The 16,966-nt window shown below is 37.4% G+C and overlaps 1 protein-coding gene across 3 annotated transcripts in view; it reads right to left on the reverse strand.

Moving 5' to 3' along the window:
• Window positions 1–16,966, reverse strand: part of RASGRF2 (Ras protein specific guanine nucleotide releasing factor 2) — a 318,717-nt gene that overhangs the window by 146,833 nt on the left and 154,918 nt on the right. For all 3 annotated transcript variants that reach the window (XM_027864223.1, XM_027864221.1, XM_027864220.1), the window contains exons 10-13: window positions 15,314–15,474; window positions 14,090–14,156; window positions 13,311–13,447; window positions 873–955 (exon numbers count right to left, since the gene is read on the reverse strand). In XM_027864223.1, the coding sequence (XP_027720024.1) occupies window positions 873–955; window positions 13,311–13,447; window positions 14,090–14,156; window positions 15,314–15,474 (448 nt within the window). The remainder of the gene's footprint in view (window positions 1–872; window positions 956–13,310; window positions 13,448–14,089; window positions 14,157–15,313; window positions 15,475–16,966) is intronic.

Raw genomic sequence — 16,966 nt, forward strand, 5'->3', positions numbered from 1 at the left:
CATTGATTCTAATTCTTCTTCACAACATGACTAATGTGAAAATAGGTTCCATATGAATGTATATGTAGAGCCTATATCAAATTACATGCCATCTTGGGGTGTGGGGAGGGGAGACATGGGGGGAAAATTTGGAACTCAAAATCTTATGGAAGTGAATGTTGAAAACTAAAAATAAAGAAATAAATTTTTAAAAAATAAAAATGGTTGTGACAGGACAAATATGTATCAGTGTTTCCCCACAACTTAGGGAAAGTTCAGAACTAGGTCCATCCCTCCCCACCTCTCTCTACTTGGGTGAGGCCCACCTTCTTCTTCTCCTGCCAATAGGGATTAGTTTTCCCTAAAAGGAGACAAATCAGATCCACAGAAGCTGATTGGCCTGTTTCCCTGATGCTCACCTGCTCATAAAAAGTCCCACCCGTACGGAATCTCACTTGGTGAATTTTTGAGCACATTTTTGATGTGAATCACCATATCCTACCCAGGTGAGTAGGCATGCTTCCATATGAAGACAAGAAGGACTGTACCCAGAAAAGCAAAATATCACCATCTTCTTGTATAACCTTGCTGTGTTAGGGCAAAATAACCCTCCTTTTTTTTTTTTTGTTTTTTGTTTTTTGTTAACAGTTCAATGACTTGTGATGGCCTCATCCGGTCCCAAGATCAAACCTGCTCTAAGAGAGGGTTGATGTTGAGCCTGCCTCTGGCAATGACCATCATTCGTAAAAGCTGAAACAGGGCATGACAGCAGCTAGATCAAGTTTGGCAGGTCGGATGACACAATTCTCTGCTATTGCTGTTCTAGTAGCCACACCTTGTCTAGCAGTTTGACCTTGGTTAAAAAAATGAGTGAAGAAAAAGGCTACACTTACTTAATCATATGCGGCACAGTCACTTTGGAATTTTCTTCAAATACTATTGTCATTAAACCATTGCACCGAATGTTGTCGACACACTGTGAAAATTGAAAAAAAAAGACAACATAAAAACAGTAATTACAACTTAAGGCAGATGGAGGCCAATGAACATTTACCATGTTTCTAGGGTCCTGGATTTTCAGGACTGAAAGAACCAAAAATACCATTTCTATAGATCCGTGATGATGAAACAGCAACGGAACTGGAATCAGAGGACATGGGTTCAAATCTGACCGGTGTCATATACTGTGTGACCCTAAACAAATCACTTTCTAGGCCTCAGTTTCCTCAGCTATAAAATGATAAAGTTAGATGAGACGGTCTCTACTTTCTAGTTCAAAAGCTCTGATCTTATGCCCCTTTCTGCAGTCATCAAACGCTGAAAAGCTGGTACAGACAGAATAATTTTGGAAGGGTCCATACTTGTTATTTCACTTGAGGTAGAGAATTTCTGGTGAAGAAACTCCCTCTACCAATGCAAATCAGCAGTTGTGCTACAACTTACAGTCTTAGAGTGTTTGGGGCTTTGAGAGGTTAAGTGATTTGTCTAATTTCACATTGTTATTGTTGTTGTTCAGTCTTCTTAGTCGTATCTGACTCCTCATGACCCCATTTGGAGTTTTCTTGGCAAAGATACTGGAGATGTTCTGCCATTTCCTTCTCCGATGTGTTTCCCCTTTTATAGGTGAGGAAACAGAGGCAAGTAGTGCACTGGGCTTGTAGTCAGAAGACCTAAGCTCAAATTTGATGTCAGACTCTTGCTAACTATATGTCCCTGGTCAACTCATTTCACCTCTGTTTGCCTCAGTTTCCTCTTCTGTAAAATGGGGATAATAGTAGCACCTCCCTCTGAAGGAATTAAAACAATAAGTAGTAGTGGGAATTGAGTAAGCCACACTGACTCCATCTTGTGACTCAATTCTGGAGCTAGCCCAGTTCCCTTTCTATTCAGTTATGGGTCTAGTCCAATTTCTGTCTTACGAGAAAACTTTCTTCAATTGTGAGAATTGTGAGATAATCTTACTGCATTGTTTGCACCTTACTCTGCATGACTGAGAAGCTGGACCATCTCTGCTTGCTGCTTAGACATCCTTAACTAAGGACCTAGGTTATGCTGACCAGAAACCCACTCAAATCCAAAGGCTGACACGAACAGTTTTCTCACAATTGTACATCCCAAGCAACTCATACCTCTATCTGAAAACTGGCCACGCGCTAATTAATCAGTTATTGTTTCCATGTTCCTTTGACTGAATACAGGCACTTGGGGAGAGTGGGACACCTCTTTTTATGATTTCAGGGAATTGTACCTGTGTGCTTTCCCTGTCCCAACTTGGAAAATCCCCAATCTTTCCTCCAATTAGAAATCAAGTTACATAGTTTTGTACCCTAATTAATTGCTTTCTTTTAATCAATTGACCTTATTTGATTAGTTATTTTTAATGTAGAAAAAACTGTCTCCCCTTGTATTTGGTTGGGGTCCAGTGCCAAAGCTGAGGAAGGCCTGGAAGAGATCTGGTATGCAATTAGTATTCATTACTTAATAAATAGGCTCAGAAGCTCAAACCTCTGTTTCCTCTGTCACTTCATCTTTCATCCACCACACCTCTCATGGTTGTTATGAGGATCAATGAGATGATAATTGTAAAGCTTTTGGCACAGTGCCTGGCATTCATTGGGACTACATAAGGTTACCTGTTTTTGCCGTTATTATTATTATTATTTCAGCACAATAGAGGTTAAATTAATTATTAAATTCACGGCCCTCACCCCCTTTGAATAGTCCTATATTGCCACCAGGTGGTTGCCCTAGTGTCAAGTTTCCCTTCCCTTAGGGCAGGGGTGAGGAACCTGTGGCCTCGAGGCCTCAGTTTCCCCACCCCTGCATGAGGGCATCAACATTTTAACATACCAGAAGCCATTTGCCTGCTCCTCACCTTCCTGTTGCTAACCAATAAGGCTGCCATCAAACATTACTCAGTTTCTTTCTCTGGTTCTCTCATTGATTCCAGAACAATAAAATTTAATGTAAAAATGTTACAATAAAATACAACAATAAAATGTTGTGGGAACTTCCTGGGATGGTGAGTGGGCCAAAAGGGAGTAGATGGACATAACCTGCCCAGGAGCTAAGGCTGAGTCAATTAGATCCTGATTCATGGTTCCAGAACTTGGGGGGGGGTGGAGAAAAAGGGTTACAAGTGCCACAGCCAGGCATCATGCAGAAGGAAAAGATCTAAGGCTTGAGACAAGTCTTGAGAAAGAAAGATTCCACGAAGCACAGCTAATGAGGGAGTGTGTTCCATGTGAGAGACAGCAAAAGGTTGCTATGTGTGGGGATTTGGTTGGACCACCTAATGTAGGGAGAAGGAGAATAATGTACAATGAGGCTGTAAAGATGGGTTATAGCCAGCTTATAAAGGCCCTCAACAGTAAAAAAACAGATCATATTTTGTTCTAGAGGCCATAGAGAGCCAATGGAATTGACTGATTAGGGGGTGACATACTTAGATCTGCACTGAAGGAAATTACTTTGGTAACTGGGTGGAAGATGGATTAGATTGGGGAAAGACAATGCAGGAAGAACAATCAGGAGGTGGTAATCTGGTGAGAATTGAAAAAGATTTGAATGGCTTTGTGAGCAGACAGGAGAACTACATAAGAAATGTTGTGGGTATAGAAATGGCAAGATTTGACAACCGACCAGAAATGTGGGATGAGGAAGAGTGAGGAGTCAAGGAAAGTAACAAGGTTATGAACTAGGGAGACTGGAAGAACAGCTGTGTCTTTGACAGAAATAGGAAAGTTTAGAAGAGTGGTGCCTTTGTAGGGAAGGATAACGAGTTCTGTTTTAGGCACATTGAGTTTTAAATGTCTTTGGGACATTGAGTTTGAAATGTCTGAAAGGTAGTTGGTGATGCAGGACTGATGCTTAGGAGAGAGACTGAGGGTGTCCGTATGTATATAGACATATACATATATATGTTTATCTTTTTGAGTCATCTGCACAGAGATGATACTTAAATCCATGGGAGCTGATGAAGTCACTGACAAAGCACACGGAGAGAAGAGGATGGAGAAGAAAGCCAAGGGAAACGATATGGATGATGAAGTAGGAAAGGAGAGGGACAGAAGGTCAGATAGGTAGGAGGGCCAGGAGAAAGCAGTGTCTTAAGAACCCACAGAGGAGAGAACATCTGGTGGTCAACAGAGGCAGCTAGAAGCCACAGTGCTGGGTCTGGAGTCAGAACACACGAAATCAAATCCAGTCTCTGACACTTACTAGCTATGTGACCCTGAGCAAGTCATTTAACCTGTGTTTGTCTCAGTCTCCTCAATTGTAAAATGTGAATACTAACAGCACCCACGTCACAGGGTTGTTGTGAGGAGCAAATGATATACACATGCGCATACACATATACATACATACACATACATATACACATATATATACATATATACATATATATATGTAAGTGCTTAGTACAGTATCTTGAACATAGTAGGCAGCATATAAATGCTTTTCCCCTTTCCTTCCCCTTAGAGATATCAAGAATAATGAAAACTATGAAAAAACTTTTAGATTTGGCAAATAAGAGATCATTTGTAACCAAAGAGAGCTATTGCATTTGAGTTAGGAGAATCAGAAAGCTAGACTGCATAGGGTTGGGGAGTGAGAGGAGAGGAAAAGCCGAGGAAATTATAAGAATACAGATTTTTCTAAAAGTTGCACTAAGAAAAGGAGAAAATCTGTAGAATAATAGTTTGAGGGGACAGTAGGATCTAGTGAAGTTCTTTTAAGAAAGGGGACACTTAGGTATGTTTGTAGACAGCACAGAAGGAACCAACAGGCAGCCAGAAGAAGAGCTTGAAGTCTGGGAGAGAGGCCGGGAATATCATCATCTTGTGCCTGGGCTATCATTCTTATTCCTGGTGTGGACATGAATTTTTTTTAAAACCACAGACTTGCTCCTTTATAAAAACCATTTGCTTGTAAGTGCTGGGGAAAACAAATAAGCATAACCAAATACCCAATTCAATTTAGACATCAGGCCGCTGGAGTCAAAACTAATTACTAAATTGATGAGAGTTCTGATGTCTTTTAAAGTTTTTTTCCTTTATACTCTTGTGGTTAATGTATAAATTGTTCTCAATTCTTATTGATTTTACTCTGCATCAGTTCATACAGGTCTGTCTAGGTATCTATAACTTCTTCACATCTGCTGTTTCTTATATCACAATAGTATTCCATTACATTAATATAGGACAATTTGTAGTTTGAATTTTTTTGCTACTAAAATATTTTTGCCATTATAAATATTTTTGTACACATGGGATCCTTCCCTCTGTCTTTGAGGGGTATATGTATGCCGAGTAGTAGAACTACAGGGTTTAATGACTTTTTTTGAATAATTCCAAACGTGTTGCCCAAGTGATTGGAACAATTCATAGATCCACTAGCCCTATAAGAATGTAACTGGTTTTTTTTTCATGCCATTTCCAATATCCATCATTTTCATCTTTGAAAATCTAATTGAAACTTAAGTTGTTTCAATCTATATTTTTGTTTTAAGAATTTGGAGCATATGGCTATAGATAGTTTGCATTTCTTCTTACAAAAATTGCTTGTGCTTTAACCACTTACCTTTTGGAGAATGACTTTTGCTACATATTTATATCAGTTTCCCATATATTTTATCAGACTTCTATCAGACATAATTGATATGAAGCTTTTTTTCCTATTTGACAGTTTCTTTTCTTATTCTAGTTGCACTAATTTTATTGCAAAAGCTTTTTAATTGAAAGAAATCAAAATTGTCTGTTGTATACTTAGTTATCATCACTATGCTTTATTTGGTATTCTTCCCCTAAGCAAGACTGTGAAAATAACTATTTCCATTCTTTTCTGATTATTCTCAGGTATCTATCATTATTATAAACCCTTCTTTTATAATATAAAACAAAAGAAAAGAACAGGAAAAAAATCGTTGCAACCGCAAACCTCATATACAGAGGTTTGGGGGTTTTTTTTGGGGGGGGATGGATAGGGGGCAGAATAGGAATGTACTTTACACATAAAAAGCAAATATGTGTCCAACCCCATGTTGGATCATGGATATGTTACAGTTACTTCCCCCTAGCAAAGGGGTTGTCAATTTCTAGATTGTATGAACTCTTTCTCCTGGACTCAGAATTTGGAAGGAGCATCCCCTGACTAACCCTGATTATCCATCCATTCCTTAACTTCCCCCTGGGATTGCTGAGAAAGGTTATTAAAATTTCCCAGGGCTGCTTCCTTAACCAAAAAGAAAAGGGAAGGGGAGAAACTCTGAAAAAAATGTGTAGAAGCTGCTACATATGTACATACACTGGCATTATGCACACATATTTTACATACGTATATACGTATGTTATCCCCAGAATCTGTAAGTTTCTTCATTCAATGATCCCTTAAAGGCTCAAGAAGATTTAATGTGGTTCCCTTACAATCTAAATTTCTGAAAGACTGAATTGCTTGGAACAATTAAAACTGCTTGAAAACAATGTACTGCTTAATATTTTAGTAACCGGGTCAAGCATCGTACTTTAATAATACCAATCATGTGGGAACCCTTTTTTAAGAAAAGAAACTGATTTCAAAATTCTTTTTTAAGTTCCAGTTTAGTGTATGAACTCCTTTATAAGCTTTAAATATTTTAAACTGCCTGAGTCTTACTTTCAGAAGCTACAATTTTTTAGAACCTAAAATTGCATGAATGATTAATTACACCTTTAAGTACTATCTGAGGCCATAATTAACCATTGACATCACCAACATAGCATGTAAGTAGTTAATGGTTCCCAAACATAATTTTTTTCTATCCACTATTTATAGGTGTAAAATTTGAGGCTGAAAATTTGACCACTTAAAAAGAAAAAACACCATTGCATTAATTTCATGTGTCAGTGTTAACCCAGGCTCACTATCATGCTTAAAGGTTCACAGCTCAAGTCTCTCTATAATTACAAGTTTTAATAAAAAGATAGAAATTCTCCTCTAAGCCTCCCTACATTTGTGGAAGTGTCATAAATATGCATGGTATTTGGCCAATTGTAAAGCATATTAAAAAGCTTCCCTCAAATCACCAGTGAAGGTTACACTATAACACAAAATAATAATCACATAACACACATACATACATATATGTGTGTTTCTACATATCATATATAATCATATAATGCAGAATAATGATTGTATCATCTAGATAATATATACAAAGCAAGATACGTATATAGATAGATATAGATGTGTGTGTATATATGTATCTTGCTTTGTATATATTTGTTTGCATGTTGTCTCCTTTATTAAATAGGATGTTACTTGAGGGTAAGGACTGTCTTTTGCCTCTTTTTTTGTATTCCCAGCACTTAACACAGTGCTTGGCATATTGTAGGCACTTAATACATATATAACATGGGGGGGGGAGAGAGAGAGAAGGGAAACAAATAAAAACATCTTATAACTGATTTTCTTCCCAATTCCTCTCCTAGAAAAGACCAGAAAATAAAGTTTTTGTCTATTCTAAGTATGTGAGTGAAGAATTGTAAACACATTTCTCTTTACTATTTCATCTTACCCTGCCCCAGAAACACCTAAATTCTGAATGTACTTTGAGGCCACATCTGTATGCATGGCACCATGAATACTGAATTTCTGGTAGACCTTACAAGCAATCAAACATTCTACCAGTCTAACTCTACAGAAAACAATTGGACTCAATTTTACCATTTAAATGATTCTACAGAAGTCCAGTCATTTTAGTCAACATGGACTTAGAAATAAATGTTTTTAAATGCCCTACTCACCAACAATTAGCAATCAGCTCCCCTATCGAATCAAGCAACAAATATTTGCCAACCCTATTACACACAAATAGGGCAGCTAGGTGGCTCAGTGTGTAGAACATTTGGCCTGGTGGCCCACAGAGGGAAACGACCGCATGTGTTCTCAAAACAAGGCATCCCTCGTCAAGAAGGAATTCTGCATCCCTTGTCAAGAGGGAATTCTGCCAAGGGCCTGTTGACCCAGAGCTTGCAGCAGGCTTGACCCAGAGTCCCAACAAGCCTTCCTAGGTGCTTGTGGGACGACCCAGCTACAGGGCGAAGGGACAGGGGGAGGCTCACCTTGACTGGGAGAGGGCTTGAGACCTCAGACATGTGCCATTAAATGATGTGGTTTGAGGGGTGCAGGGACCCCAAAATACCAAGGTTCAAGGCATAGTTGTCTGGAGAGAATTCATAAACTCAAGCAGTCTTCCAGTCAAGGGGCAAAAAGTTTACTATAATGCGGGCAGAGCTCTTTTAGGGAACGTGCAACCTAACAGGAGTGATACTAAAGCTTATATAGGAAAAGTTAGCGAACTGCCTGACAACTCTGCTAATCAGGTGGTAACACACAGTTTCTGTATCCTGGGCACAGGCGTTATTCCCTACTGGCAAGGCCTGGGTGGGTGCTTTTAAGGGGTCTGTACATCTTTACACCTACGACTGTAATAAGATAGCCTCGGGAGTTTATATAGCTTGACCTCTGGATTATATACAATAACTGTGGGAATCTGTACATGGTATCTTGCTGGCACAAGACAGTCCTGTTCATACAAGGAAAATTTTACAGAGGTCAGCTTGTTCTCGTAACAGGGAGAAATAGTTTACCTCACTGGGCCCACTCACCAGATATTGTCAGAGATAGGGTCTTTAGGCTGGGGAGAGATATGGTTGTAGGGCTGGGGTCCAAACACAAGCACCCCATCAGGACCCTTGTAGATAAGCATCCTATCTTCATAGTCCCGCAGTTCCCAAGGGAAAAGAATGCTGCTTTTGCCGTCTTAATTATTCAAGATTTCTCCTCCATGGCTATTCTCATTTAGGTGGAGAGTTCTATTTCTCCTCCTCCTCTCTTTGTGACAATTTCATAAATATGCAAACTTCTATTTGAATTACAAACTCTTTGCCCTGGCTTAGGGTTTCACATGCATGTTCATTTTTTCCCCCTCACTTAATAGTATTTTTTTCCAATTACACGTAAAGATAGTTTTCAACATTCACTTTTATAAGATTTTGAGTTCCAAATTTTCCTCCCTCCCTTTCTCCCTTTCCCTCTACCCAAGACAGCAAGCAATGTGATATAGGTTATACACGTGCAATCATGTTAAAACATATTTCCACATTAGTCATGTTGTGAAAAAAGAATCTGATGTTCATTTCTCTTTTAATAAATCTAGTTGCAATGTAATATCTCATGGACTTGTGATACTGTTTTTGGTTAACACAGGTAAGAGTTTTTTTAGGATGGGGAGATAGGAGAATGTTTGTAGTCAATAGGAAACGTTCCAGTAGACAGAGAGAGACTGAAAATTCTGGAAGAGTGGGGATGACAGTGGGGACACTCTGTTAGAGGAGATCACTTGAACAAATAGAGGTATTAAGGCCACTTCATCATATGAGACAGGTGAAGGAAGAGACTGGCAGAAAGCATCTGAATGATAAGAGATGAGAAAGAAGGGAGAAGAAGGAGCTCATGGGGAATGACCTCTATTTTTTCTGTAAAATATGAGGCAAGGTTGTAAGATTGGGGGGAATTAGCCTAATACCTCTAAAAGTAACAGAAGCCACTCGTCTAGGCACCCAACCTGCTAGTGCCAGTGCAAATTGAGCAAGTAAGCCTGGGAATGTGTCACCAGTTATAGTCATATAGTTCCTTTCTATTTCTTGGCAGGTTGATTCCCAAATATTTTACATAGTCTATAGTTATTGTGAATGTAATTGCTCTTTCTAGTTAATCCTATTGGGTTTGTTGTCAAAATACAAAAAGTCTTATGATTTCTCTGGATTTATTTTATAACTTTAGACGGGTACATCACACTTCAGGCCTCCTCATTAAGCTTTTATCCTGGACTCTTCTCTCATTGCTAGGCTTCTGGATGTCCAAGCTTGCTCCAAATTAGGCCCCAGCCATAGCAGTCACCTAGCCTGGAATATACTACCTTCTCTTCTTATTTGTCCCAAGGCTGGCTTCAGGATGTTATCTTTGCAGAGAGGCCTCTAGTCTTCCCCCAATACAGATGTTAGCTTTCGGTTTTAGATAGATGCTATTTGTCATATTAAAGAAAGCCTCATTTATTCCTATGCCTTTTAAGGTTTTTAAAAGAAACAAATAGTATATTTTGTTGCAAGCTTTTTCTGTATCTATTGACCCAATAATTGGATCTCTTAATTATTTTATGTTTAAAGTTTTCCCAATACTGAACCAATCTTTCTGAACAACATATAGATTCTTTCTGATATGTTGCTATAACCTCTTTGATAATAATTTATTCACTATTTTTATATCAGTTTTCATCAGAGATATTGGTCTACGCTTTTATCTTTCTCTTTTGTCTTTCCTTAGACTAGGGATTAAGACTACATTAATGCCACAAAGGCATTTGATAGAATCCCCTTTTTTCCCTGATTTTGCAAATAGTTTTTCTAGTAGTAGAACTAATTGTTCTTTAAATGTTTGATAGGATTCACTCATAAACCTATATGGTTCTGGAAGTTTTGGGGTTCTTTGGGGGGGAGTCAATTATAGATTGTTCAATTTCCTTTTCTGAGACCGTATTATTTAAATTCTCTATATTTTGTCCACTAATCTACCTATTTTATATTTTTGTCAATATCTATCCATTTCATTTGTTACCAATTTTGTTGGCATACAATTAGGTAAAATAATTTCTAATAACAGTTCTTATTTCAGTTTCAGTTGTTGTTTTTCTTTTTTTATATATTGGCAATTTGGTTTTCCTCTTTTAAAAATCAGATTAACTTATGGATTAGTCATGTGATTAGTTTTTAAAAGCAGTTATGAATTTTATTTATTAATTCAATGAGGTGTTTGACTCTGAATTTTATTAACCTTTTTTTCAGGATTTCTATTTTTGTGTTCTGTTGGAGCTTTCCAATTTGTTATTTTATCTAGTTGAGTTACATAGTCAATTCATTCATCTGTTTTATCATTTTTTTTTGGTTGATAAAAGTGCTTTGAAACATAAACTTTCCCCTAGGGACTGTCCAGGTAACATCTCAAAAGTTTTTGTACATTTTCTCATTGTCATTTTTTTCATGAAAGTATCTGTTGTTTAACTCATTTAATGATGTTTATTCTTGACTTTTTTGAGGTCAGGATTGATACTCTTGCTTTTCTTAACTCTCCTTAAACAAAATGAAATACTGTTCCAGCTCCTTGTTTTAACTACATGAATCCTTATGTTTCAAGAGTGGTTTTTGGAAGCCACTCATATTGTTGAACTCTGTTTTCCAATCCATCTACTACTCTTCTATTTTATGGGTGATTTCATCCCATTCATACTGATAGTTATTACTATTAATTGTGAAATTTCTTCTATCATATCTTCTTTTCCCTCTCTTTTTGTCTTACTCCAATTATGTCTCACCTTTCTTTGTCAGATTTACTGGTTGTATCTTTCAGGTAATTCAACCTTAAAAAATAGTTGACGGAAGCTCACATAATTTGGCCATGCCAGATTGCCCTACTCCATGTCTCCTCCTGGAGTTCCCTTCTCCAGTTCTGAAATGCATCTTCCAGAAGAAGCACTATTGCTATTGACCACGCTAGGCTGACAGACTCATTCAAAGCAATAAGAGAATGTTTTCAGCTTAGGTTCTAATACCTTTTCCATTTCATGGTCACAAGTCCTTGGTTCTGCTTGGATAGGCTGATCCTATTGTCTATAATATGTTGTTATTACCAAAATTATAAATACGAATTCATTGTATTATCTCCTTGTTCTTATTCTACCACCCCGCCTTCATAATTAGGCAGCATATTTATAAAGACAATAAAAGGATTCATGAACATAAGGATGTTGTCTTATCTAAACATTTTACCTTCCCCACACTGAGCCCAGTATAAACAGCATACAGTAGGTACTTAATAAATGTTTGTTGAATGAGCAAATGAAATAATTGGGTAAGGGATCAAACAGAACTATAAGAAGTCAAGTTTTGGTTCCTTTTTCTAGTCCTAAAAGGACTGGCTTCACTGCCAGACATTCAGGTTGTTGCTTAAGCTTCTAAGAAATGAAGGCACATTAAGATTATTAATACAGCAGTATACACTTTTGAAATCTACCTAATAGCTTCTACTCACAAAACAACAAAATATCTGGCAGACTCAGTATATTTTGTTTTTTGCTTAAACTTTTTTAATATGATAAAAATACTTTGAGCTCTTCCCTAGACTTGCTTCTAGAATACTTAGCAACATTAACGCTATTTTTCTGTCTTTTATGAGACCACAATAATCATCAATATCATTATTATAGCCTAGAAATTAATCCTCTAACATTTAAGTGATATTTTAAAAAATATTTTCCCAACATTAGATTCTCATGCCTTGCATCTGGAACTTAACCTAATCAATTAACAACCAATATCTCAAGAGAATCCAGCCTCCTAAGTGAATGAAAACTAGCTAGGCTGTGAAATCATTGCATCTCCCTGTTTGGGGGCTAATCAAATATTCTTCATCAATTACTTCAGATATGAAAGAGCCTTTTCTAAAGCTTTCCTTCTCCACTTAATGAACACACAAGTTTTTCCTTACGTGCAAATCCTGAACCACTAACAAAGCTTCACAAAAGCAGCTCCTTATAACAGGTAAACTTTGAAGTACCTTTGTCATAATGTGATCCAAACATCCCAAATTCACAATTTCTAGTTGTAACTATATCATAATTGTGTCACCATGTAATGAAGTCAAATATAACCTGTAACCTAGTATTTGGGCTTGTTTTTAAAATGTGAGTGTGTGTGTGTGTGTGTGTGTGTGTGTGTGTGTAAGTGTGGGAGATAGCCTAAATCACTGTACTTAATAAAATTACTATATTTTCATTTCACATAAATAAACAAGGACCAATATGCAATAAGTGTGTTGTAAGTAAATTTTTCTCTTTCAAAAAAATACCACTATATTAATACAACAAGGTACTACGAGAATCTAGATGTATGAATCAATCAACAAACATTTATTAAGTGCCTGCTATGTTCCAGGCACTGTGCCAAGTGCTGGGGAGACAAAAAAGCAAAAGACAGTACCTGTTCTCAAGGAGCTTACAGGGACAGAGAATTTTACAGGTGGAATAGATCTTAAAGATCATCAGCTCTAATGATCTCAATTTACAGAGAGGTAACTGAGGTAAGAGTAGGTTTACTTGTCTTGCCCAAGGTCATGTGACTAATTAGAGAGAGTATATATTAAAAAATTTTTAAACAACATCTCTGAAAATTTCCCTTTGTGGTCTTATGACCAAATAGATTATAAAAAAGCAGATGTGGGAAAAGCATCTGGCTCACCTGACTTATGTCACTTGTCCAGGCAGCTTTCTCTTGGCGAGAAGGTGCTAACAAGACAACGGTGAAAGGAGTAGAATCCGGAGGTTCCACTACAATCTTAAAGTCCAGGTGTCCAAACACTTGCCCAGAACCTTTTACTTAATACAGAGAAGAAATGTGTTATTAGGTAAAGAAACCATAACACTCCCTTTGCCAGTATAGCACTCTTTAGTAATATGAATGTTTTTGCACCTGTGATTATTTTTTTACTTTCACACACTTCTCTGATACAGTGTAACAATTACCATTCCCATTAAGCAGGTAAGGCATCTGCGGCCCAGGGAAGATGAATGAATTGTTCAAGGTTACAAAGCAGGTAAGGGTCATGGCCAGTTTCCCTGGTTTCCTGGTCCGGTGTTTTCTGCTACCCAAAATGGTGCAATTATTATATGCCAATTCAATTTCTTTTTCTTCTCTGCTAACTGTAAAAAATGGTCCAATTTGCCACAGAAGAAAAATATAATATAATGTGAACTCCAAAATAGTTCTAGAAGATGCACAAATTATACAGTTAAATAATACTCCCATCTAATAGAGAAGGGAAAAAAATCTAGTTTATCTCTTTCGCTTTTTCAAACTAAGTGTCTTCAGAGAGGGAAAAAGGCATCATTATTTGTATACCACATTCTTAGAGCTCATAAAATGGATATCATTTCAATGATGGAATATAAACAGGGACACTATTCTAAAAGTCTCCAGCTTGAGCTGAAACTCATTCTAGGCGGCCGACTGAGACTTACAATCATCTTCACTGGCATCCGGTTCTTCAATCAAAGTGCATTCTATGAGAGAGAGAACACCACCTGTCTGTGGAAACAAATCACTTCTTAGCAAGAGGATTCCAGCAGGGTTAGAAAGCTATGTGTGATCTTAAAATTTCTATTATTTCAGAAGGCCTCAGGTGAGAGAAGATACCATACTTCAAATCTATGTCTACATCAACTTGGTATTTTTTTATTTTTTTGCTTTTCGGGTGAGGCGATCAGGGTTAAGTGACTTGCCCAGGTTCACACAACTAGTAAGTGTTAAATGTCTGAGGCTGGATTTGAACTCAGGTCCTCCTGACTCCAAGGCCAGAGCTCTATTCACTGTGCCACCTAGCTGCCTTGGTATTTTTTTTTTTAAAGATACCAACTTGGAAGAAATATTTTCTCTTCTTTTCCCCCTTTCCCTTCCCCATCCACCCAACTCCTCCTCCCTCCCACAGTGTCCATATATATTTTAGGGAAAGGAAATGGAGTTATCTTTTCACTAGGATAGGAAACACTTCTTACCCCACCCCCCAGACAACCTCAGTAGAGTCTGCTCTGCAGTTCAGCCTTGGACACTCGCCTTAGGCACTGAGAGGTGATGTAATTTGTCCAGGGTCACAGAAACAGCATGTGTGAGAGGCTAGACTTCGCTCCAGGCCTTCTTGACTAAGAGGTGGCCCTTTATTGGCTAAGTCACTCTTTTCCTCACACATAAACTACCAGAAAAATTTTTGTAAATTGTGTTTCAGTGCATTCGGTAGTACCTTGGTAGCAGCTTCTAAGACCATACAACTCACCAATGCAATACAACTCATCTATAGTAGTCCAGGGAATGGAAAAATCATGTCTATTTTGCTTAGGATATTTCCTCCCTTTTTTGCAGATGTAATGTGAGGTACACATTAATCGACCATTTAGCAAAATTTTGCCTCACTGAACCATCAACTGATAATAATCTTTGGTGTCCAGTCCACAAATTTAATCCTTTTTTCTAACAAAAACACTTAAAAATGAGTTTCCATCATTTTGGATCCAAGTAACAAAAAAGGCAAAATGTATTGCTGGTAATCATTATCTCACTACTTCTCCTGTAGTGAGGATTCTTGCTGAAATAATACCAATCGCTGGAAAGCCATTTTATCACTTTGAAAAAAACCCTGAATTCTTGCAGGAGTGCAAACTGTTTATAAGGTAGTTATATAAAAACGGTACCTTCAGCAGGTGCAGTTTTCCTCCTGAACTTCTTGTACAAATTAAAAAGTGTTTTGTAAATAAGAAGCATTGTCTTTCTCCTTCTTTTTTCAAAGACAATGAGCCCAGACGAACTTTACTGAGCTTCCCCCTCTCAACTGAAGGGACTTGAATGAGAGAACCTGGTGATTACAAAAGTGAAAAATACACAGCAGTTAGAATTCTGTTTAGTATGTAAGCTTTGTTCAGTGGCCAGATACACCAGGGTCTAGCTCACTTTAAAGACACAGAGGATTTATATATTTAACTCACTAATGCTAGGGAAATCTGAACAAGTAAATTTCTTGAAATTATAACAGATGAAAAATAAGTCCTATTAATTCTGAACACCACCAGGTTACTTTTTTTAAAGTTTATATTAAATCATTTTTTAAAATGCAATTCATTCTGCGTTAACCCAAAGAAACTCTAAACTTAAGATTTTGGAAGAGATTCAAATGGCAGCAGGTATCCAAACACTTCTGTCTCTTTTAATTTGGGGGATCTGATGTTGAATATGTTTAGGTTTGTAGGTCTAATAATAAAGTGAAAGTAGAGAAGAGTTTACTTTCACTAAAGTCATTAACATACTAAGAGTACATTACCAAAAATATTAATGAGATTTAGTTTTCATTTTAAAAAAGACAACTTGTGCATCTCTTGTATATTAAAAATACAAGTATTACATTTAGCATATATAAATATAGATATATATCTATGAGTAATCCAATGAGGGCATTCTTGTTAAGAATTTTAAAAGCCTGCTTTATCTTGATTATATTTAAAATAGAGACAAAGAGGTGTGATAAAAATCCTTCCCCCTTCTAGCACCTAAACTGAAAATGTTGTTTTTTGTACCATTTCCTAAAACCTAGAATTTATTGGCTTCACCCAAAGCTTCACTAGGAAAGTTTCTCCCAGACAAAACTACCTTTGTGCCAAAGTGAGATACTAGGCAGAAAGTTGTTGCAACACTTGGAATACTTTTCACTATTTCCAAACTCCTTTGCCCTTACAGAAATAATGAAAAGTCTACATTTTAATTCAAAGCTAAACAGAAAGATAATTCTAAAGGATCTGTGCACCTCCTGTGGCTTTGATTTCTGAACTCTGCTAGGTGACCTGGAATTTTTTTTAAATGATTGTTTAATTTATGACCTACCCTGAATGAAAAGTCTTCATCAAGGGAGCTCTTGTGATAACTTCCTTATTTATTGATTGTTTTTGCCATTAAAAATGCCTACATTTATGAAACATTGAAACTACATTCCCTGTTCCCAGAAAACTTTTGTGTTAATAGCAAGACCCACAATTTCTTTTTTTTTCTTAAAGAAATATATGGATTGTGGAAAATAATAGGGCCCCCGCAAATTCCTATCTCTAAATCTCATCTCTTCTCTTCTCCTACTCCACCCCCGATTCATTTAGGATGTTTAGGGGGTGGGTGTCCTACAAAAATACACGAGTCTGTGGGTGGGTTTGGAAGAAGGAAAGGAGGCTGCTTGACAGATAAAGTGGGAGGATATTCTAGGCATAAGTAACAGCAGGGAAAGGGCTCTGGAGATGGGTGTGGGAGTGGGAGAACAGAACAAAAGGGCCCAGGAGGTTTGACTGAAGTGAAGGGAGTGGGCAGTG

Source organism: Vombatus ursinus, unplaced genomic scaffold (assembly GCF_900497805.2).
Source record: "Vombatus ursinus unplaced genomic scaffold, bare-nosed wombat genome assembly UNPS02014774.1, whole genome shotgun sequence".
NCBI lineage: Eukaryota > Metazoa > Chordata > Mammalia > Diprotodontia > Vombatidae > Vombatus > Vombatus ursinus.